The 24,098-nt window shown below is 41.8% G+C and overlaps 1 protein-coding gene and 1 long non-coding RNA gene across 2 annotated transcripts; one reads left to right on the top strand and one right to left on the bottom strand.

Moving 5' to 3' along the window:
• Positions 1-171: 171 nt before the first annotated feature.
• On the bottom strand, positions 172-21,646 carry LOC121947035 (PDZ domain-containing protein 4-like). Its single transcript, XM_042491910.1, has 8 exons — positions 21,173-21,646; positions 10,380-10,433; positions 8,030-8,340; positions 7,818-7,905; positions 6,982-7,080; positions 6,840-6,902; positions 5,802-5,903; positions 172-2,673 (listed from the first exon to the last, which is right to left on the bottom strand). The coding sequence occupies exons 1-8, from the start codon at positions 21,230-21,232 to the stop codon at positions 643-645; spliced, it is 2,808 nt and encodes a 935-aa protein (XP_042347844.1). The 5' UTR covers positions 21,233-21,646; the 3' UTR covers positions 172-642.
• On the top strand, positions 10,042-23,875 carry LOC121947037. The gene is made up of 5 exons (XR_006106059.1): positions 10,042-10,101; positions 14,297-14,385; positions 16,189-16,312; positions 21,916-22,016; positions 23,827-23,875. It is a non-coding gene; the product is annotated as an uncharacterized LOC121947037 (long non-coding RNA).
• The last annotated feature ends 223 nt before the right edge of the window (positions 23,876-24,098 follow it).

Raw genomic sequence — 24,098 nt, 5'->3', positions numbered from 1 at the left:
AGTTCGTTCAAGCGTAACTTTTTAGCAGACACAGGCGATGTAAGGCAGCACAACAGTTGGTCTTCATCACCACTCGTTCTCTGATGTTGGTTTGGTGTGTCAGGGTCTTAAGACTGTCAACTTATCTAACCTCTTTTTTTTTTTTTTTTTTGCATTGACAGTGGCATCCAGAATTTGACAAGCGTTTATGTTTCAATGTAAAAAGGATCACATTCATTACATGTAAGAGGTAAGCATCACGAAAATGGCTGGAAAGCATTTGTCCTGACTGGTTTAGTTGAATTGGAAGAAATACAGTGTATTTAAAATATACTGTAGTTTATTGTTTTACTGTTTTATTTGTCTTTTTGAAATGCAGCTTCAATTTGATAATATTGTAAATGTGTGTGTGGTTTTTCTGTTTGGACGATACTGTTACTTGACACACAAACCATGTCAGTCTCAGTCATTTCTCCAATCAAATATTTTAGGTTGGGGCCTAAGTTATGCTACTTATTATTACCGAAATTGACTTTGTATTTATGAGTGTTGCTGCATCCCTGCAGACAAATATTTGTGCCAAGGTGTAGTGACACAGCTTGTGTTTGTCCTCTCAAAACACTTTGGCACTTTCTTATCTCTCCCTCTGCCTCACATCTGACCTCAGACTGTGGTGACAGACAGCAGGGGGTTGTAGACTTTCTTCCCATCAGCAGACCTGGTCCCGTGGGCCAGTAGCTCCTGTATCGTGATCCAGTTGTCCAGGATCCTGCGACTCCGCTTCTTCATGCTCCTGCGGTGGCAAAGCTCTAGGATGGAGGTGGGCTCCTGCTGCTGTGTCGTCCCCTGCTGACCTCCTGTGCTGCTGCCCTGCTCCCTCTCCCGCTCTCTCAAACAGTCGAGGCGGCTCTGCATCATGTACTCCCTGCGCCGCCGCTGCTCTCTGGCCTTCAGCAGCTGCTGTTTGCGCTCCTCTTTGCTCCAGTAGCGGCCCATCTTCATTTCACTAACGGCATCGTCATCCGTCGTCATGCCACTACGTTCCTCTCTGATCTTCATGGCGCGTGCCTTCAGGAGGCGATCCCTCACAGGGCGCTTGGCCACGTAGCGTGAGCCGTCGCTGCGGATCTTCACCTTCCACTCCATTCGAGGGGAGTTGGGCAGCAGTGGAGGGGACAAGGGTCCAGCACCTGGGGACTGGGCAATGTCTTTACATGTGCTACCCAAGCTCATCGGGCTGGCATCACCCCAAGTCTCCATGCTGCCCTCTCTGCGAGCATCTCTGAGTCCACCAAGCTGCTCGGAGGCGGAGGGAGACCGCAGCTGCATGCAGCTCAGGTAGTGCTGAGGTGGCTTTGTGTCTGTGTGACGGCGGGACAGGTAAGGGCTGTTCTCTGCACTGTATCCACCAGACCTCTCAGCAGAACCATTACTTTTGGCGTTGCGTCTCACTTCACCATCTGAGCCCCGTCTGGTTCCTCTATCCCGCGGCAGGGACCTAACCTTAGCCCCGGGGCTGGATGTCTTTGCCTCGGCGCGTCTCCTGTGCGAGTGGGGAGAGTAGGCTTGGTTGAGGTTTGCTTGTGTCCTGTCGCCTCTTTCAGCCCTGGTGCCTTTTTGTCTAGTGGAGGTAGGAAGCTGCAAACCTGCTGGTAGGAGCTGCTCTCCTCCTTCCAGGCTCTGTGTGGAGGGTGATGGATACTGTTCATTGACCAGAGGGGTGCTCCTGCAGCTCTCCCCTCCAGTGTTGTAGGCACTCGTACTGTCCTTGTCTGAGCGCTCCCTCTCTGGGAGCTCATTGATGTCTGACAAAGCATGGTGACAGGACTCCTCGCTGACCAGAGTAGCAGTAATATCCAAGCGTCCTGCTCCAGCTCCTGCACTGGCTCCATTCTTGTCCTCAAGAGGCCAAGCCTTCAGACAACGCTCCCTCAGCTGCTGCATCTTCTGTGCCCTCAAAATATTGCGACACTTGAACTCCAAGTGGCGCAGTTCTTCTTCCAGGAGGGCCATCTCATGCTGCGTCAAGCTCTCATTCCTGTTTACATCCAGTGAGACACCACCCTCCTCTGGTGCCGGCCCCTGACCTCCCAGGACCATCAGAGCATTACTGTTCTTCTCGTAGTAACACTTGATTTCCAGGAGCTCTTTGTACCTCTCACACTCCTCCTCAGTCAGCCCAGGCATCATCATCCTCATAGGATCCGCCATGTAGCTCCTCTCCAGTCGCTCCAGGTGCTCCAGCCCTCCTCCATTATTAACACAGTCCAGCCCCAAGAGGGAGTCAGTGCTGAACTGGAGGTCCTGGGAGTGCAGCAAAGGTGGCGTGTCCCCTCGACCAGACAAGAACTTGCGCATGCTGCCGGGTGTATTGGTGGCGTTAGTGTTGGAGGCACTAGTGTGGTCGTCTCCCAGAAGATCGTGCTCTGAGGACTCCTCGTAGCGTGTGCTTTCATCGGTACGGCCCACCCCACTGTCCAGCTCCTGGCTGTTGCTCAGCACTGTCTGGAGTAGATCAGGTGAATCCCTGTTTATTGAGTGTCCGTGGTTACCAAGAACACCCCCATCAGCAGCGTCACCGGGTTCAGCACCCAAGACAGAGGTATCGTTCCTCAGTCTGTTGCTGCTGGGCAGATGAACAGCGTTATCCAGTGGCTCGAGGTCCAGCTCGTCAGGGTCCAGCTGGTTTTCATTCTGATAGGCGCAGGTTGTTGGTATTTCAGTGGAGGTGTAAGGATGAGGGTTGAAGACACAAACATAAGAAAAAAAAAGTTAGAATCTTGTTATTTATCTGAAGGTCCTCTACTCATAGTCTGTTTTGCTTGTTGTAACTGATATTTGAGCTTCACTGTGCAGAGAATAAGTGCAGGAAAGTTGCTCTGGACTAACCTTAAATTGGAGTTAAAGGCATGTATGTGCAAGATATTTTTGTGAAATCACAACTGGTTTGAAAGCACTTCCCCCAAAGTTATATTGTTTGCACACTTCCTAATGGGTTTGGGGGGTGGGTCTAAGGGTTTTTTTTAGGTTTGGACATGACAGACACGTCTACCAGATTTCATACATACAGGTGAGAAGGCTGCCTTGTTGAGATGTTGTAGGAGGTGCTACTGAGGCATGTTGGCACACTGACAGAAATTAGCATATAAACCTACTCAGGGCTGGACTGTTGTCCATCATGCCAAGTTTGGAGAACATTCGAGTATGTACAGTAAAGTTATAATAATTTCCCCCTCTATGGCCAAACATCAGCATCTGATACTAAGCCAAAGACAAACGTAAAAGTATATAAAAAAACATTATTTCCTGTAGCCACTAGGTGGTGCTATTAAGACTAGTGAATATTCTCACACATTTCAAGAGGGTCCTCGCAGCGCTCGGTGCTCGGCCCTAACTAACAATTTCTTCTGGTGACTGGGATGGAAGAAGAAATAGATGTTTTTTTTAGAAATAAAAACATAAACAACAAAGACATACTGCTCCTCTGCGCTTGGGACTGTTTATTTGGAAGTGTTTTAAATAATGAGGTTTCTGCAGGAGTTGTGTGACAGTTTGTAAACTGATGTTTTGATCTAGTTTTGCTGTTGTTAAACTTGGACCCCTATGACTTAAGTTCATCAAGAATTTTCTCCATTTTTAGATTATTTGTTCACCGTGGAGGCATGAAAGTAAAACAAAAGCTGTCTTCACAAATTTAACACAAGGTAAGTAACTGAAATACAAATGATCATTTTTTGGTTAAAGTATTCCTTTAATGTTGAGTGCAGCACATTTCTCAACTGACTGAGTCGTTTTTCTTTCTGTCACTAGATGGAGCCAGAGCTGTGTGACATGTTAACATCATTTCACCACTCTGCTGTTGCATTTGATTTCTATTGAGTATTTTGTCTAAATAGAAAAACATACAGTCATACCTCAGGTTTAGACTACATCCAAACATGAGCTACATGATAGGAATTAAATTGATTTTTCATCATCAAGTATTCAGTACACAAAGAGTAAAGTGTCAATCCAGAATGATCCAGTCTTTAGAGATGAATAATGCTTCAATATTTAATAACCACTGTTGTTTCTGATCTGTTTGCTTTGCTTGGCATCCCGTCAAAAGCTGATCAAAAATAATGCTAATGCTTGAGCTTGAATAAGTAAACAATCCCCTCCTCAGAGCACAGTTGATTTTAGCTAATTGGTTTAATTTGAATGTGAGTTGCGTGCAGACTACAGACCATGTATTGATTATCTTCATTCTTATTCTCTGACAGCCCCTTCAGTTCTCTCTCTTTCTCCCCCAAGACAACAGATCAAGCTTTAATCTCTGCTTGTGCATTTCCCTCTGATGATTCTCCGTCCTCACCTCGCTCGCTTGAATCTTAATGTGGGACCATGCATTGGCAATATAAATCTCGTCAGCCTTTCACAGGTACGGCTTGTGCTCATCTCTCTCAATACAAGGACACTTTAAACATAGGAGAGGCTATTTATGTGTGCGTGTGTGTTTGACTTTGACCGTTTTAATGAGGGCCTTTTTAAATTTGCCCTTTAGCTCCTTCTGTACTAAATGCAGCCAGCATACAGATTTTTGTATTCTTGCATATGCTGTCTCCAGCTGCAGCTCTTTTTTTTACAACAGTATGCAGAAAAAATCAATTTGGTTGCATGTCAAGTTGTATGTTTACAATTTATTTGGCAGAGGCGTGTTATTGAGGGGCTTCCTGTGTGTTACGATGTCCCAATCTCTGCTAGGAGAGTGACCTTGGGGGAGACAAAGCGGTGCCACATTTGCACTGTGAGTACAAGCACTATTTGTCTTTGCCTCTCTCTTCACACTATCTGTGTCCTCATCATGTTTTTGCACCTCTTTGCTTTTCTGCCTCCGTGCAGCTTTGCAGGATACAAAGCAGAGCACCAAGCTCCTTTCCTATTTCTTTCTGCACTAAATCTTATGACTTCAAGGTCCACTGTGTAGGATTTAGGGGGATTTATTGGCAGAAATGTAATATAATATAATAACTATGTGTTCTTTAGTTTATAACCACATTAAAATAAGAATTATTGTGTTTTTAGTGGTTCCTTGTCTATGGAGATTATCATGTTGCACTGCCATTTTTCTCCAGAATCCCAGAAAGATAACAAACCAAACATTGGTTCCTGATAGGACCACTTATATTTTCACATCGGCCATCGTTGTTAGCAGCCCCTCTGCAGTAAGAGTGTTGGTAATATTCCTTTTTTTAAACGTGAAACTGCTTTATTCAGTGGTCTTACTGTTTTAAATCCCCAGTCTGTTTGTTTTGAAGAGGAAGAAACCTCTGCAGATAATTTGGCTCTCGGTAAAAACCTCCCAAATGTCTGGATCTTAAGTTATCAGACAAAATATGAGCACATATTAGCAGGTGCTGGGCCAGCAGCCCATTTCCAACATGCCAAAAAGCGTCACAGATTCACTGATTTGTGATGTGAAACTGGTTTATTCCATGTTTTCACCAGTTTAAATCACCCGTGCTGTCTGGTTTGGAGAGGAGCAAACCTCTGTGGAAAATTCAGATCCATGTCAAAACCTCCTAAACAATGAGCACCGAAGGAATTCAAACCAGGAGAAGTTTCAGCTGGTCGCAATCTGCAATCCTCACCACTAGTTGCCACTATATCCCCTTAAAGCCTGCACACGGTCCTTTAATGTTTACATTTAGCTTTACCTGCTTATACCCAAGGATTTGAACTAATTTGAGCAAAATAAAGAAAAAAAGGCATTTTTTAAAGCCAGTTTTCAGACTGAGCCTTGCAGCAAGCCTCCCTGCAGACTGCATATCCAATTTCCTCACCTCTATCTCGGGTCGTGCGAGGAGCAGGGAGACATTAGTGCTGTCCTCTCTGGTGAGAATAGCTACTGCCTCCTCTCTGTCCTGGATGTCCACTCCATTTATCTGAGAGGGAAAGAGGAGAATAATATTGAGCTAATGCCAGATAACGAAAGACCCTGTACACTGAGATTCTATGAAATTACTCAATTCTGCAAATAGTCAGGGAAATAGATCTCTCCTTAGCTTAATAGCACGAGTAATGACTCTCAACCTCTTATGAAAGACTTCAGAGGAAACGCTGCGCTATGAGCAATTTACTTTAATGTGTGAATAAGGCTGGATTAAAATGGTCCTGACTGGAGCTCTATTCTGGACCAGGGGTTATCTAATACTTCAGTTTCATGCATTACATAACTAACAGTTCAAAAAAAAGGTTGCTGTGAAGAGTTATACAACCCTGTAGTACAGAAAGCATAATATAAGGGACTGTTTGTTATTTATGGGAAGGGAGAGGGTGGTGCAAAATACTTCAGGGGAGTGATATCCGACTTTAATTGGTCATATTTTGTATATATTTTACTAACTCTCAGAGACCCAAAGCCAGCAAGTGTTTGAATGGCATGTTTTCTTCTAAAAAATTGCCAAAATTATGCCATTTATCATAGTGTAAACAGAAATAATAAACAATGTCAGCTGATTCGCAGACATCATGCTGGATAGTATCATGGAGCCTATGGTCCAAATGAAATAATTATAGGAACATTGCAAATAGTAACATTTTAGTATAGTAACATCAATTATTTTGATACTTTTCGTGTCAGTTTGTATGAAAATGCAAATTATCATTATTTATGTTGGAGGGAAGGTCATGTATTTTATCCCGTGTGAGAGGCTTGAGGAAAAATACTTGTAGCTTCGGGAAAGGGCAAGATTTAAAAAAATAAATAAAATTTAAACAACATCAAAGAAGAAGCTGCACCCCAGCCCCCTCCTCTGATAAATTAAGTACAGTCCCTAAAAGAAGTTCAAGTCTCAGTATGCAATTTAGGAAACCCGTACCTGCAGTATTCTGTCTCCTTTTCGGATGCGTCCATCTATTGCAGCGATACTATTTGGGTTCACCTGTGGAGAAAAAGAGGAAATATTTGTTTAGGTGTTCAAAGAAAATGGAAAGATTTACTGAAAACTTCATAGCACTAACCTCTCCTACATATATTCCCAGGTCCTCCTCATCATCGGTTCTGTAACAAACTGTCAGCCCGAGTTTATCCTGCTGGCGAGACTTATACAACTCCACCTCCTGAAGCGGCGAGAGACAAGTTTAAAGATGTCAGACAGAGAAGCAGCTTTCTGTACCAGAGTTCAAAGGTCCAGTGAGTAGGATTTAAGGGGATCTATTGGCAGAAATGAAATTTAATATAATAAGTTTGTATTTTTTAGTGTATAATCACCTGAAAATAAGAATTGTTTGTCCCTGGAGTTTGCCATGTTTCAACAGCAGCCCAGAACAGACAAACCAAACTTTGTCTGTAGATGGTGGCATTCACTTTTTTTTTATTATCTTATTTTATTTATTTATTTGCATTTTTCATGTTTTTCTGTAGACCAAAGTAGTCTGCAGCCCCTCTGTGGAGAGAGTCAGAATTTTTTTTTTTCAGTTCAGTTCTGTTGTTTTTTGTTTGTTTGTTTTTGACTGAATTTAAATTACCAGGTCCATTTGTTTTTGGGAGAAAGAGACCTATTCAAGTAATATGGCTCATGGTAAAAACCTCCTGAACAATAAATACTGAGGAAATTCTAACCGGGAAAAGTTTCAGCTGGTTACAATCTGCAATCCTCACCACTAGATGCCACTAAATCCTACGGTGGCCCTGAAGTGCAAAACACAGCCTCAAATCAGAAAACACAACAGCAAATCAGAAAATCACATTTGTGGTTGTGTTTTGTGATTTGTGGTTGTGTTTAGCACTTCAGGCCCACCGTAAAATCCCCCTAAATCTCATAAACTATTCCTTTAAGTAGCTAGAAGATTCTCACCTCATATTCCAGCTCATCCTGTCGGTCCACTTCATGCTGAGTGATATCGAAGTAGTCAGTGGGGTCGTAGTATACCGGCTCTATAAAGCTGAGAATGACAGTAATTCAGTCATTCAAATGTGTGAACAGAACAACATGGACTGTAACCAAGACGGCAGACGAGCTCTGGTCTGACAGTTGGGCGTGCAGCAGAGGCCTCTTATATGACTCACAGTTCATTGAGTAGATACGGCTCCAGTAACGGCGGTAGTGGAGGGGACGGCGGCGGGTCGGGTGGGGGTGGAGCTCCACAGGGATGCTGGCTGCTCTTGCCCAAAGTCAACATATGTTGGAAGCTGATGTCTGTTTGGGTGCAGCTGTCTACACAGTCGGCCATGCCCATGGTCACTGGCACTAACCCTCCGGGGGCTCCCGCTAGGCCTGCGCGTCTGCGGGCCCCCCGTCTCAGTATGTTGGACAGCACGGGGTCCCGTATGTCCAGGGTGGGATCACCGGAAAGGCGAGATAACTCCTTTCCATTCACCTGGAAAACACAGAGAGTCAAGATTAAACGGTGGAGGAGCAGGAGGTGAAGAGGGGGAGAAAAAGACGGGAGGGGCAACTGAGTTAAAGGAGAATTAGTGCAGGGAAAAACAAACCAGGTGTGACATTAGTAATTAGAGTGATGCTCTAAATCTAGTTTGTTTGACACAGAAATGCAAAATGCACAAGAAACAGACAAAGATTTGTGGCCAGCCAGCTTTGTTGATTTATAAACCAGATAGATTCTGGCACGAATAACAGGAATGCAGTGGTGGAAAGTAACTAAGTGCATAGTACTTAGGTACTATTTTGAGGTACTTGTACTTTACTTTCCTCTTTTGTTACCTAATACTTCCACTCCACTTCATTTTTGAGAAAAGTATTATACTTTTTTAACTCCACTACATTTATTTGAAAGTTACTTTGCAAAATAAAGGTTCTGCAGACCCACACAGGTGTTTTCAGTGACTACGGCTGATTAACCCTCTTGAGAGCCTTGTGGACTGGATGAAACGCGGATTTGGAAATCTCTCAGAAGTTTCAGACTTCCTGGGAACGTGCATGCATGGTGAAGTCTGGAGATTTGAGCTAGGTTCAGACTGCAGGCAAAAGTGGTCAGATTTTTTTTTAAAAATATGTGACTCAGATCCATTTCTGTCTTAACACTGTGAGCAGCACAAATCACATACAATCTGATCTTTTCGATTAACATTTGGGCCACTTTCATCTGAGATCCTAATTCAGATACAGCTCATATTTTTTTGTAATGCACAGAGATTAAAGCTCTCCGTCGCTATGACAAATTTTCGTTATTTGGAGTTCATAAGGCCCATTTATGAGATTAGTGTAGATCTGAGGAGAACTGAGAGAGAAGGAGAGATTTCGGGCACGTGTTCACATGATACAGACCAACGTGGATCTCATAATCTTAAATCTCATGATTGTATATATTGTGTTATTTGTTTAGCATGCAGCCATCAAATATATGGTTCAAGAATTGCAGATGGGATATATGACTTGGCTGGAGTGTGAAAATTATTATTTTTTCTTTCATCCCTAAATGCAACTTCAGTCTGAACAGTCATATCAAAATTCATGTGACTTTTTGCTTCATTCTAGACCGAGTAAAGCTATTTACGTCACTATCACGCCACTTCTAGCTCTGACATGAACCTCCATATTGAAGTAGTAATTAAAAAAAAATTTAAAAATTGTCCGTCATCTTCTTATCTTCATCCTCACTATCATCTGCTCATGAATTCGCCAGCTTTAACTGCAAATCATCTTATAACTGAAACCATGAACGCCGACTTCGGTTGCCTCAATGTTTATTTTGTACGTCAGTGTGGAACTTCTTTTTTTTTTTTGCTCATGCAGGTCAGTTCAGGACCATTATTAATTCATACTGGAATCTGCTACAGGCCACATTTTAAAAAATGAACAGCCAAATGTAAGAATCAGATGTGAGCAATAAATCCCAGCTGAGCACTGAGGCTTGCAGTGTGAACGGAGCCTTGGATTTCAGCCTTTGAGGGAGATGTCAGTCAAGTGCAGCCCTAATTAAGCAAGTGAAAACACCTGTGTGGGTGGACTGTCGGTGTGCAGAGCCTACAAGACAGTAAGCAGAAGTTTTACTTGTAAAAAAGTATTACACTGTGGTTTTACTACTATTTTACTTAAATAAAACATTCCACCACTGCAGGAAAAGAGGAAGACAAGAGGATTGACAGACCAACATCAGGAGTTTTATCAAACAGGCAAGGTTAGTTTAAAAGAGTGCAACTGCCTCACAAAAACACAGGGAACAGGAGGGGGGACTACAGCTACACACCTACAGAAAGAAAGACGGAGGTCATGTTAGTTAATAGAAAACTAGAAAGATACACTCCAGCAGACACATAAGTGTATTTGAACTGTCACAGCTGATAGTGTTTCTTCAGGCACACAGGGACCAAAAAAATAAAAATAAAACAGGTTTATCTAAAAGGTTTCAACACCACATCACACCAAGCAGCAGAGCAGAAAGCTTTATACTGAGACCTTTAATCGACCATCGGCGTCAAAAGAGCACAACATGTTGTTTATGTGACCCTTCTGTGGAGAGAGGGAAAGGAAACAGGGAAATGGTGAAGTTAGGAGGTAATTACAGCCGTGAACAGTTGGAAAATGGCAAGGTCTTCCCGAGAGCTTCTTCTCTATGAAGGAGAGAATAAACAGAAGTTCACAGTCACAGAGATAAAAATGTGTTTCCTCAGTACATTAGCTGTGCGCGCTCTGCTCCTCCTCTCCTACAAAACACTGTTATCTTTCCTTTGTGTGAATCAGAAGTGCTTGCACTCTGCAAATATATTTAAACAACAAAACATATTTATATTCTGGAGAAACTAGTTTCCGCTCCCCCTCTTTTTTTTTTTTTGAGCAAGAAGAGCTTCACTGGAAATTATCATAATGCATTTTTTGCCAGATTGTCGCACTTCCAGACATTTTGATTTGGAGGAATAAAACCACTTCTAGCTGGCACACACAACATGTTTGATATTTCCTTTTCTTTTCGGAGCTCTCCTCCTCTATTTGTCATTTTTGAGTTCATTTAAACAGTCCTAGTTTATACAGTAGCATTTCAATAAGCGTCCTGACTCTCAGGAATCGTTGAAGGCGAAATCATGTGGTATTTGAAACACATCCTCTCTCTTCCTGTGCGGCTCGTTCACACAGTGAGAAGGAGACAAAGGGCAATCAGTAATGAAAGGTTATTGAAAACAAATCTGGAGAGGGAATCAAAACTGTGATTTGACTTTGGGGTCACTGAACCAAAACATTGTTGGTCAAATCAAGCAGGATTTCCCAAAAAACCTAAAGCAAAAGAAAAGATTCATTCAGTATTTATACCTGATTCAGTATTTTTACCTGTTTTTCGACAAGTTAGTGGTGTAGCGTTATAGATATCGATGTATTTATTTGTGTCAGTCAGCTGCTTTGGTCTGAAATATCTCAACTGTTGGATAGACTGCTGTGAAATTTAGTCCAGACATTCATAGTTCCCAGAGGATGGATACAATAAATTTAGTCATCCCTTGACTTTTCTTCTATAGCACCACCAGCAGGTCAAAATCTGCACGTATCCAGTTTATTTAAATATAATAATGATAAATAGAGTTTTCTATTATTATTCTTTTATAATAAACCTTTTTTTCCAAACAGTTTTGAGGAAAAATTGACTGGAGCCAGCCTCAAGTGGCCATTAGAGGAACTGCAGTTTTTTCAGCATAAGCTTAATTTTTCAGCCTCGTAGATTGCTCCTTGGTGAATTTCATTAATTTTGAAGCCTTTAAATGTCTTTATAAAGAAAGTTGCTAACAAGCAGCTAGTTTAGACTTCCAGCCTTGTTTTGGTGGCAACCTTGAAGTCATGTGACGGTTGTGTAGTTGGTTTATAGCCTCACGTCAGCTTTTTAATTCAGATGATCGCACTTATACTTCAAAAATCCTAAAAGTGGTGCTCATTTGTAAAGATTTTCTTGCTGAGCAAAATATGAAAGTATCTTAAGCTTTTGTTTGCCATTGGGCTTTTTTGGGGGCAATAATTCAAAATCCAATAGAAGAAATCCCATTGGCTTTTTGTTAAGGGAACCCTGGCAATGTTAAATATGTGTTGGCGGACAATTTGACGTCATCCCTGCAGCACTCTGTGAGGCTTACAGGTATGCATAATTAAGGGCAATTTCAGATGGGTTTTTTTTTCAGTTTCAGGGTTTCGGCCCTGATCTGGCGTGGAGGGCGTGGCATTAACTGAGAGGGGCGAGACAGCATAATAAAGAAGGCTTAGGGATTATTTACTTTACTTAATTTATTTTAAGAAGTAGTTTTTTTTACAATTGTAATAATTCAAATCAAAACTTGAAATTCCAGTTTCAAATTTTATTTTTTCAATATTTTGTTTTTTCAAATTAACAATCCTTTTGGCCTTGATCTGTCTCCATATAAGTACAGACTCATAAAGCCGTTAGCATGGCTCCAGACTGTTGGATACAATTAAACAGAGTCATTTAACAATTTTTCTAACATTTCAGATAAGCTCATGAAGACATTAAACCCTTGTGATTTCATTACAGCAGACAGACAGCAGCATGATGATGTTGGCATGCGGTTACTGAGCCAGACAGACTTTGTAAAGTGTCATTCATGCTGCACTCAGTCGCCGACCTTGGCTGTCTGCAACTCTCCACATCTTTACCGCCCTGCTTCGTTCTCCCGCTCCCTCTCCCTTCTCTTGTCCCCTTCCAGTAATTGCATGTCAAATCAATGTTCCCCTGCGCAGCCAAGCACAAAAACTTTCTTGCCACATCCAGCCCCTGCTCCCTTTGGTTCTCTCTCATACCGCCACACCACCACTGCTGTCGCCACCGCCGCCTCTCTCTGGTCTTCCTGTGCTGCTTTTCCATTGTGTCTCTGTGCTTATAATTGTTACCCTTTCTCTTCTCTTTCTCCTGTGTCCACTCCTGCTTCTTCTCTCCCCTGTTTTCTTACACTGTGCTGCCTCAGCAGTTCTGTCTTCTTTGTCCCCTCCCTGGAGATGACAGCCCAGCCCTCTATTTTAGTCTTTTGCAGCCGGTCCATCTCCTTGTGCGTGTTTGTCCATCCTCACACTAATGGCCCTTCATAAATCTTGCTGTCTCTCTTAATGAGCCTTTTCAATTGGAGACAAATAAGATACTTCCTCCCTACATGGCCTATTTGGTGATAAAGGAATTTATACTCTGTGGTTTCTGCGTTAGATTGGAGGAAAACCGCAGTGTGACATCCCTAACAAAAGTGCAATTTTATTTCAGCTCTCACCTCATGATGTTTTTTTTTTTAGAGCTGGACTGCAAGTCCCTTCTGCTGTGTGAGTAATGCCACGTCTCAGATAGCATACTTCTGTACTCATAGTTATTATTTTGAATGCTTAAGTGCATTCACAATGAGAATATGGCAAAATTCAGTTCACGGTAAAAACCCAGATGGTGCACCAAAACAGTCAAAAAGTGTTGAATGTTGCATACCTCTCACCCTCAATAGAGTGCTCGAGGGATGACGTTTTTCTGCAGGCCAATGTGGAAGTTGGCGTTGCCCCGGTTCCCTCATCAAAAAGCCTATGGGATTTTTCCATTAGATTTTGGATCATTGCAGAAAATAAGCTCAGTGGTGAAAAAAAAAATTCTGGAAGTTGCCTAAGACCACCTTCCCCACTAACATCAATCATAGATATCTTTAGCCCCAATTTGTTTTTCACATTAAGCGGTTATTGTCACTAAAGTAAGAATACTCAAGTTGTCCATACATGTTTCTGGGATTTTAGGACATTTCTCGGGTTTTAGGACATTATGTTTACTAAAAGTACAAAAACATTTCCCAGTGTGACTGTATTTTTACTGTGAATTAGAAAATGGTTGTGGGGGCCACCCAGCACATATTTGACCCGTGGGCCTTAAGCTGAGTATCAGTGCCATAAAAAGACATGAAATTAAGCTCAATTCAGCACACGTGCTTAAAGAGCAAATCATATTACCCACCAACATCCCTTACTGGCCCCCCATTCAAAGCAGTCTAGAACCGAGCCCGCTCCAAGCAGAAGAAAAGCTGCCAGATCTTATGAGTGTCATTTCTGAGTGCAGAACGGCAGTGTTAAATTTGAGACACTGTCCTGTCAAAATTTGCACGGTATACAAGTAAGTTGTCGAAGAGAACATAGTGCACTGCATGTGAGCGCTCTCACAGAAGTATCTGACTTTAGACAGCGTAAGTGTTCAATTCAAGAAGCATTTGCATGAATTTTTGGGCTGGGCCACAAAGGCTGGGCAAAGACTAACTGATTAAATGTGCCACTTCCAGTTTCAAATTAAACGCCCTTTTGCATTTCATACACAGTTCAACCACATTTTAGGTTTTGACCTTTTTTTGTTTCTCTTCAACCAACAGGAGGAATCTATTGTTAGTGCTCGTGACCACACGGCCCGGCTCTCCAGGATCAGAGGCTTTTAGGAAGGCTCGGCGGTCATGAGTGACAGGTATGAATACTGAGAGGGAGTGAGAGGGGAGCGGGGGGGTTTCTCATTCATTATCAATGAGAGGTGCTGAGATTGCTTTGAAGATGACTTCATGCAGGATAATGGTTGTTGTGTCTTAGACCTGACTTGATAGAGAATCCATTACACTCTTACCATGTTCTGCTCTCTATTATCTCTGGGTTAGTAGGTCATTACACACAGCTGCTTATAAGCCACACAAGCAAATAAAGAGCCCTGGGCTGCACACACCCATCCCCACACACATCCGTATTCTGTTTTTGTGTTTAAAAAAAATAAATTTAAAATGCAGAAATACAGTAGAGCCTTCATAGTTCACAGTGGGGGGCTGGCAGTATCTGGTTGTGGTATCAGCGGTGGCTGTGGAGCTGAGGGTGGGGATGGGGGCGATGTGGGTAGAGATGAAAGAGATGCAAAGAGTTCAAAGTGTAGAAAGAGAAGGCAAAGGCAGAGAGACACTGAAGGAGTGAATGGAGGAGGAAAGGAGGTGATGGGAGGGGTAATGATGCAGGGGAAATGTAGAAAACAAGCTTTCCAGGAACTGCCGGGTGAATGTAAATAGCGAGCGAGCCCGACTCTGGGTTCAGTACTTGTATGTAAACACAATGGAAGCTCATGGGAAATTACTAAGTGGTTGATGCATAATTAGTTTTTATCTGAAAGCCCTTTAAAGAGCAAATTAATCTCGCGTGCTGTTCAACAGAGATGAAAAAGAAAAGGGGGATGACTCACTCCAGAGTAACACACATTATTTCAAACACAGAGTGCAGAAAAATACACAAACAATCACAGTCTTAATCTGCAGTATGCCCTTATGGTGACGATTTTCCTCTCAGCGTCTCAGTTTTTCCCCAAACCTCCTGGATTTACATGCAAACGCTCCGTTGTGACCTCCCCGTCATATTGAATTCCACTTGTTCAGTAATTGATTTTTCTCATCTCTCATGCTTTGAAGGCTGCACCTCCTCAAAAAATCAATTAATGTGAAGACGGAGTTGACCTACCCGGGCTATAACCCCTGTTGTTTGATATCACTGAGCTAATTTAAATGAACATGCGGGGAGTGGTAGGCCTATTATAAACTTAAAACAGTGAGAAGATATTGATTTAAAGCATTCTTTAAAATGATAGCGATGGAGCTAACAAGCCTCAGCAGCAGGACATGAATATACATAATTTATCAATACAATCATCAGTTGGAACAAAAGATTAAATATGGGCATTTTTTTTGTTGTTCTTTTATTGGTGGTGGTACAAGATGAGCGAGTAAGTCTGTAAAACATGTCAAAGACGATATGACCTTAAACTACTGCCCTCCACCGTCTCTCCTGTCCTATTAAATGAGACACGAGAGTGAAATCCTCTCCATCCTCTTTGTCTCGTGTTCATGTCACACGCCTGAGACGTCTGCAAGGGAAAGAGCAGGAATCTGACAGACACACACATATTACACACACCTGCACTTCACCTGAGAAAATTGACTCTTGACATAAAGAAGCTGATGAGTCAGAAGGTTACGAGCCGTCTGTAAGGTTTATAATTAACCTGCGTTAACTGTTTCTTCTTGTTTTGTTATTTTAAATGAAGTTAAACAGAAGACAGAGCAGTCGTGTTTGATATATAAGTGTGTGTGTGTGTGTGTGTATAACCACTTGTGTGTCAAAAATTATACACGTTGATGAAGGAAATAAATAAAATATGTCAGAAGAAAATATATTTTACATTTCTGCAAACTACAGATATGTGACATATATCAACAATGTATAATCTGACTGTCACTGGCAGGTCGAGGAGATGGAGGATGATGTGAGATTTTATGTGTTCGCGACCAACAGACGACAGAGGATGTTGTTTTTTTGGCGGGCCATCACTGCGTTTCCAGGATTCAGGATTGTGCCGCCAAAACCAGGTATTTAAAGCAAAGACATTATCTTTTGATTCATTTTATCAAACTAAAAACTAGGTGTGAAAAACATTTTAATCGACTGAATTATAAATATAAACTAGATGTCAGGAAAAATAACAAATGATAACTGAAACAATGCTGCGTTCTTACAAAACTTACAGGAAATGTCACTCTAGTTTTACTGTTTGTCAGTTTGGTCAAATTTGTCAACACTACAAACCCGAGGAGACATTGGTTCATATGTTTATTGAGTCTGGGAAGTCTACATGACTGTGAGTCAATGGCTTTAACAAAGTGGCGTGTTTGTGTTGTAATATTTATTCTGAACTCCTAAATATTGACTTTGACGAATACCCACTTGACTATGAAAATCAATCAAGCTTATACTGAATAAACTAACATTAAACATTTTTAAACAATAAAAACTACAGTAATTGAGCAAATCCATACTGGAAACTAACTGAAACTCAATTAAAATCCAAAATTAAAAAATAAAATAAAAACAATAATAACTCTGCTATGATGACATTACATTGTCACATGTTTCTTTTATTTTTTTTCCACCTCCAACATGTACATTGCATTCATGTGTGGGTGTGTATGTCATTTACACACATGCACACGCGTGTGGGCGTGAATGCAGCCGTTATCCAGCTATAATGTCACCTGGTCATTGGTATGTATTGATTCTCATTTGTTTGCCTCTTGTGGCTGTCAGCATGTTTCTTGGTGTCATTGTGAATAAAAGCACATTAGGTTTGTTTAATGACGCCGGTTGCCATGGCAACAGCCTCCCCGCTTTAGACTGACAGAGAGGAGAAAGAGAAGGGAGCGGCTGGAGGGCTCAGGGGGCCAGAGGTTTACTGTGTGTGAGTCAGGTGCTCTGTTAAATGTATATAAATGGAAAATCTTGCTCAAAATGTGCACGAGTCTACAACAGAGTCTGTGATCCATCTGCTGAACAACAATATGCCGTTTCTCTTGGGGCTGTAGGAGGCAAAATTGATCAGGAACATGCCATTGGGTGTGTACCAACCACCAGTGTGCAGCGTATGTGCAGCAGAGGCCCGATGTATAATGCATGAGATCTATTCCTTTGGCAAGAGAAGCAAGTGTTTTGATATAGTCAAATTTAACAGCCAGGTTTTCCAGCCTGTAATCTGTTTAATGCTGTATTTATTGTCTTAAGACAATTACTCAGTATACTGAATCTAATTTGAAGGTGTAATTATACATGTTAGTTAAGGAAAACAGCTCAAAGCTGAAAACATCTAAAGGGAAAAGCCATGAAATGTGTGTGTGTGGGGGGGGGGTGTAATTACGTTTCCTGACTGGAAAAAGTATATGTCCATCTTTTGCTTGGCATGATCTTTGGATAAATCAGCCATCTGCACAGCTAGAATTGCTGTTTGTAATCATTTCATGCGATAGCTCAGATTGAATTTTATGACAAGAAAAACAGCATGCAGTCTTTGGTTACCATAGCGGCCTCTTTGTACATTTTTTTGAAACTTTTCTTGCAGTTTAACCGTTTGAAACTTGAGCAAACTGGCTTGATTTATTTCAAAAGTATGGGAAGAAGTTACAAGCAAATTACCTGAAATTTAGCCAAATTTCAGGTAATTTAAGTGGGAAAAAGGTGAAAATAAAAAAATATAAATAAAATAAAATAAAATAAAATATATAATAATAATAATAATAATAATGATAAATAATAATAATAATAATAATAATAATAATAATAATAATAATAATAATGGTTTCTTTACATTTTTAAGAATAATAATATTTAATATTTAATTAACAATAATTAATAATTTAGCTCTTTCTCTTTATTTAAAAACAAATTTTCAGGTCATTTTCTTGTCACCTTTTCCTAATTTCTAGCAATTTGTGGGACATCTCTTACCAAGTTGCATACTGACATTTTAGCCATATTTTGAGAAAAAAAAAATCAATTTGCTCAGGTTTTAAAGGTTTGAATGTACGTGAAAGGCATCTGAAAAAGAATACTGATGTCATTCCAGGTTTCAAGGGATTGCTAATGTGAGACCTCGAGGTTTCACTGAACCTGCTCTAACTGCAATGTACTACTCAGCCTCTGAAAGCCAAAAGCTGTGGCTCTGCTTCAGTGCTCCATCTGCGTTTGCTCCCTCTGTCTCATGCTCCCCTGCTCCCCACCAGCAACGTCGTTTCAGGCTCACCAGACCACAATATATGCTGCTCCGACAGCTCAAAATATCTGCTCTACATACACAGCCACAGCTCACACAATAGATTTTGCATGCAACATGACAACTGCTCTGCATGCAGCAAATCCTACAACGTATCTCCTGCCATCAGTTTTCGCTCGTCTCATCGCCACGCCCGTCTGGGAACCACGTGCAGATACTCCGTCTGACAGAGCTTGAAGCGTTTATGAGATGACAGACTTCTAGGGACACAACCTTCGGGCACAGTTGACCTCACATTGCCAGATCCGAGGAATTATTAGATTTCTACTTTGAAAGACGTTGACCTGCATGCGAGCAGTGTCATTACAGCTGACCTCTGTTAGATAAGGTCACTGATTATGTAATGTACTGATTTTATGATCACATGTGAGAGTATGCACACCACCTCCGGGGGCTTTGTGAAAGCCTCTCTACTCACCAGTACTCCATAAAAAGCTCAAATCAGTTACTTCAGGGGCAAACAGCAGAAATAAAAGACTTCCCCTCCCTCTTTCATTTGCCCATTTCGACTCTATTTCCCTCTTTGACTCATTATCCTGCCTCATTTTGGACTCAGCCTGCCCCCATATTTTCCTCTCTCTTGGCATCGCCTCTGGCACCAGATGCAGCCCAGTTAACCCAGTCCAACACGCTACAGAGACCCAGCTGAGGCTCCTGGTGCCACAGATACTAAAAGTGTTGCATACCCATGAGTGCCGAGCGTTTTTCATGCTTAGTAAGCATGGGACTTATTTTGGTCACCGCATATATCATCGAGTCACCGAGCAGGAGCCTCCTTAGGCGCCGCACAGCCAGATGAGCTTACTCACATACAGTCTGTGGTCCCAGTTGGCAGGTGGTGCTGAGGCTGTAACCGTGGCAACCCCTCTCTCCCATAACACTTTAGCCCAGCTTCAACAGCCCATCCATCCTGATGCCTCCGTGGCTCTGCACCACTCGACTTTCTCCACGCCAGCGTATATCTCTCTATCTTATGCAATTTAGCTCTGCTCTCTGATCGTAATCATTGTAATCACAGTGAAGCATCGTTATCATAATTATCGGTATTATTACCACTGAATGACTATATGAATACAGCCTCGCTCAAGAGGAACAAGGACTTCCACGTCTTTTTCTAGGCCAATTTATAGAAGCTACACAAAAGCCATACAAGCAGGGGTGTAGCACCAAATTCTGGGCCCTATGCATAAGCAGTCTCTGTGGGCCCCACACCCTTCCTATCTTGATCGCCCTCATGCACCTTTTTGAAATTCTTTTTTTTTTTTTTTTAACAAAGCCAATTTGCTTTCTTCTCTTACTTTCTTTTCTTTTTTAAATCTTTTTAAATCAATTTCCCTTTTTTTGGGTGAAAGACACATAGCAAGCATTTATCAGCTCTAACTACGTTTAAAGACGGTTTCTTCCTGCAGGGCCAGACTAAACCATTTTGCGCCTTTAGTTCTTTTCAAACCTGCGCAAATTTGTTTGATTTCTTTCAAAAACATTGGTATAAGGCAATTAGCAACTTAGCACCACATGGTCCAAAATATACCACAGAATTATTAAAAAGTTACAAGAAAATTACCTGAAAATGAGCACACAAAAAACAGGTAAGAAACAAAAACAGACAATAATGGGTAAACATTTGTAACATAATTTTAAATATATAATTAGAATGATTATGAATTTATTTTTCTGGACATTTTTCCCTATTTTTTTTATAAATACCTAATCATTCTCCCACCTCTTTTAAAACTTAATTTTCAGGTCATTTTCTTCATCACCTTTTACAATTTTTTACAATTTGAGAGACATTTCTGGCTAAGTTGGTCACTGCCCTTTTCCCCATGTTTTTGACAGAAATCAAATAAATTTGTTATGTTTCAAAGGGTTCAATATCTTGTGAGAAGCATCTGAACACAAGAAAACTGCCGTCGAATCAGGTTGAGAGGTTAATGGGTTTTAAAGAGGTTCCACTATTTTTTAGTCCTTTAACCTTTAGCCAATTTTAATTTAGATATAGCTGTAGTTACTTAGAAATAAAAAAAATGAAAATAAAACCAAACATTTCATTCCAGGCTTTTGGAGGGCCCCACTCCCAATGGGGTCCTTAGTAATCAATGTCACTTTCCCCCCACATTATAACACACCTGCAAACAAGTCCATCAAAAAGGGTTAGATGTGTCACATGATCCAGAGCTTATATTCTTACCTTCACCTAATTTATTTTATTAATTTATCCATGTAATGTCCTTATCAGGTTTTATTTAATCAATATAAAGTGCTAAAGTTTTACCTGATGATGCAGTCTTTGACATTTCCATCAAACAAATAACTGCGTTTAATAAATGCTAAATTTATCCTGGATTCAAAACTGCTTATTAGGAAATTAATGTGTGAATGATTTGGGTTAATTGAGTGTGTCAACATGATGAGGTTCTGTTGATTTCTGCTGCACATGACATTTTCATCAGAGCTGTTTTGATTGTCACTCATCCAGCTGCATTGCTGTGAGAAAGAGTCGATTTGAGACGGAATAACAACGAAAACTTGAAGGAGGAAACACAAACGAAAGCTTTTGCTTGAAGACAGAAAATAAAAAGTAATAAGAACAAGGCAGAAACAGAGAGACAAGAGACAGAGTGCTCACCTGGAACATGACCCTGTATTGCTCCTCGGGCTTTTGAACCACACACATGTTACACCCCATGGCGACTTCTGACACGGTGCCGGACTGTGCTGGTCCAAAAAGGCCCCACTTGACCAGTTGTTAAACCAGGAGTTTCTTTGTCTGTGGCAGTGGGAGAGCCCCACCCTCACTCGCAGGCTCGTGGTACACGACACTACCACTCCTCAGAGTAACAACACATCCCTGTTGAGGATGTATGGACAGTTTTTTTGGCTGTTCTCCTCTTCTCGTTTACAATTCAAGTGTTATAATCCAGAGTAAATTCAAAAGTGGAGATTTTTACAGAGCTGGAAGACCAAGTGTTTGTTTCTGGCTCCATCACAAGCGAAATATGTGCTCGATGAAATTGGTGTGCTTGTTGTAGATCATCCAGTTTCAGAGTCCTGCTGGTTTTGTGCTTATGTCGTTAAATAGATTCGGCAGTTGTTTCAGACTTGTCAAAAGGTGATGATACTGCCTGTTTTTTTCTTCAGTGTTGAAAACTGAAGTGCAGCTTTCCCCCAGCAGAACTCTAACTGAACTCCCCCACGCTGTTCCTGAGTTTTCTCACTCGCAGCACTAAACCTCCAAACACTTTTCAGTGATGCTCTTTGAACAAGCGAGATAGAAACAATACAGTTATCAAAGAATTCGCCTCAGTCCTGGTTTTTTTTCTCCTCACTCCCACACCGAGCTTCCCACCTGCTTTCCCCTCTGCTTTCCAGGAGCGCTGAAGTATGGCTGAGTTTTGCTGCAGAGATAACTTCTCCTGAACACCCCGTCCCCTCCTCTCGTCCTCCACTTCAGCATCAATGCATCGTTGAAGGTAATTTAACTTTTAGGTGGGGCGTGTTGAGTGGTGCAAGGTGCATTACACCATTAGTTTAGGCTCTGTGCAGCAAAGATAAGCCGTTTGCTAGTGATACAAGTCCAAAAAACACCTGAATCAAGACAGACAACACGCGCCTCTTTCAACTACACACACACAGAGCTGCCAAATATCCTGTAACTGTCAGCATCATACCGCCTCGAATACAAGACATGTAAATAACAAATACCGAAACTGCGAGATTGTTATCGCAGACTGCAGCATTGTGTTCATCTGATATGTTGTCAGATATCATGACAAGTATTAGACCATCGATTCTCTCCTCTACAGCATACTCAGCACTCAGGACGACTGCTTTAGGGCGAGACAGAATGACGGATTATAATTAAATTAGTGACCTCTCAAGCAGAGATCAGACAAGACTCTATCCTGACTGTGTGGGGAAATCAATAGCAAAGCAACTCATGGATCAATTGGATTTGTGCTTGCAGAGCTGTTAGGGAAATCAAGATTGTTTATCACAAGTAGTGTCAATGCTTGCCTTTTACAAAGCCAAAGATTTCATTGTTTAAGCAGTTTTTTTGGATAAACAAATACAATCTTTAGTGCTTCAATATCTGTATATTATAGTATACCTGTCCTTGATCTGCTACTATAAATGTCCTGTTGATAGGGAACTCCCACTCATTGTAGCCTCAGACAAAGACAACCTGATTTAAAAGAGTAACAAAATCTCAATATAACTTTCTCAACTGTCTCCCTGTCCCCTTCCTCACCCTCCTAGTCTCATCACATTGCTTAAACCTTTATCTTTAATCCCCCAGTGAGACTTGAGCGTCTTGTCTGAAAGGTCCATCGGCCCGTGTGCTGTCGGGGACAAGGTGTTAGAGCTGCTAATCCTCATTCAAGGCTCCACTACACCTGTATCCTTTCCAGAGGCGGTGTAATCCCAAACTCTGGCTCCCTGACATAAACCACACACTCACTCACAGTCACATATGTGCGCAGGAAAATCTATCTCCACTCATTGAGTAGCATGATAACTTGGGGGGATAGTCTGAAGAGCTAATCGAGCTACAGCGAGGTGTCAGACTTGCTCAGCAGGCAGGTGTGCTCCAACTGTCACCCTCCTCTCTCCATCTCTGTCGTTTGCCCATCATCATGTATCGACCTGAGGATCATTCCTACATGATTGTAGCATTAGAGTGTCTGCAGTCATTCACTGCTTGCCATTTCAAAATGAAATATGGCATGAAATGTGATAAGTTGTCTAAAAAATTCCTTATTTTTTTGTACGAAAGGATGTACTTGTGTGGCACAAATGCACCTGCAAAAGTTAGTCCATCTTCAGTCTGCAGCAGGAAAAAACAATCAAGAAGTCCATTTTAATCCTCCTTTTGTCCTCTGGTCAGTCTATCTGAAATATCCACAGAGGGGTGTTTGTGCTTAAGAAAAGAAATAAAAATCATGGTGCTGGTATTCCAGGTGGCTGGGGTGTTAGAGCAGAGTGCAGCGGCGCCTGTCTCAGGTCAGTGATAAATCACCATCAGCAGCCCCACAAGATGAGAGAAATCACTGATTGGAGGATACTTCTTGGCTTCTCCCCTTGGGCGCGACGTTAAATGCACTCCCCCACTGCAGCGGGGGGGACACAAAAGGCGGTTGTTCCCCAGCGGTGGAGGAGCACTGCTGATCTGGACGCTGCACTACTACTACAGCTGAATTCGCATGGATTTTACACTGTATAATCTCTCTCTCTCTCTCTCTGTCTCTCTCTCCCCCCACCATCCTTCTCTCTCATTTTCAGGGCTGGGCTTGTGCTCTCTTTTCCAGTCCCCCCATAATTTTTACCCACACCTCATTTGCTACCCTCCTCCTTACACTCTCCCCTGCCTCTCCTCTCTGCTTGTCTGCAGGCAAGAGAGCAGGCACTGGAAAGCCTATGCATACTGTTTAAACAGGACAGGACGAGATAACCAGCAAAGCTACATAAAAGTGAATGAAATATCAAGGTATGCACACTACACTGACAGGACATGCAGACATGCAGGGAATGGGTTCATTCATCTTGTGGCATGT

Source organism: Plectropomus leopardus, chromosome 8 (assembly GCF_008729295.1).
Source record: "Plectropomus leopardus isolate mb chromosome 8, YSFRI_Pleo_2.0, whole genome shotgun sequence".
Taxonomy (NCBI): domain Eukaryota; kingdom Metazoa; phylum Chordata; class Actinopteri; order Perciformes; family Serranidae; genus Plectropomus; species Plectropomus leopardus.
The sequence above is the reverse complement of the archived record's forward strand: the minus strand, read 5'-3'. Positions and strand labels throughout refer to the sequence as shown.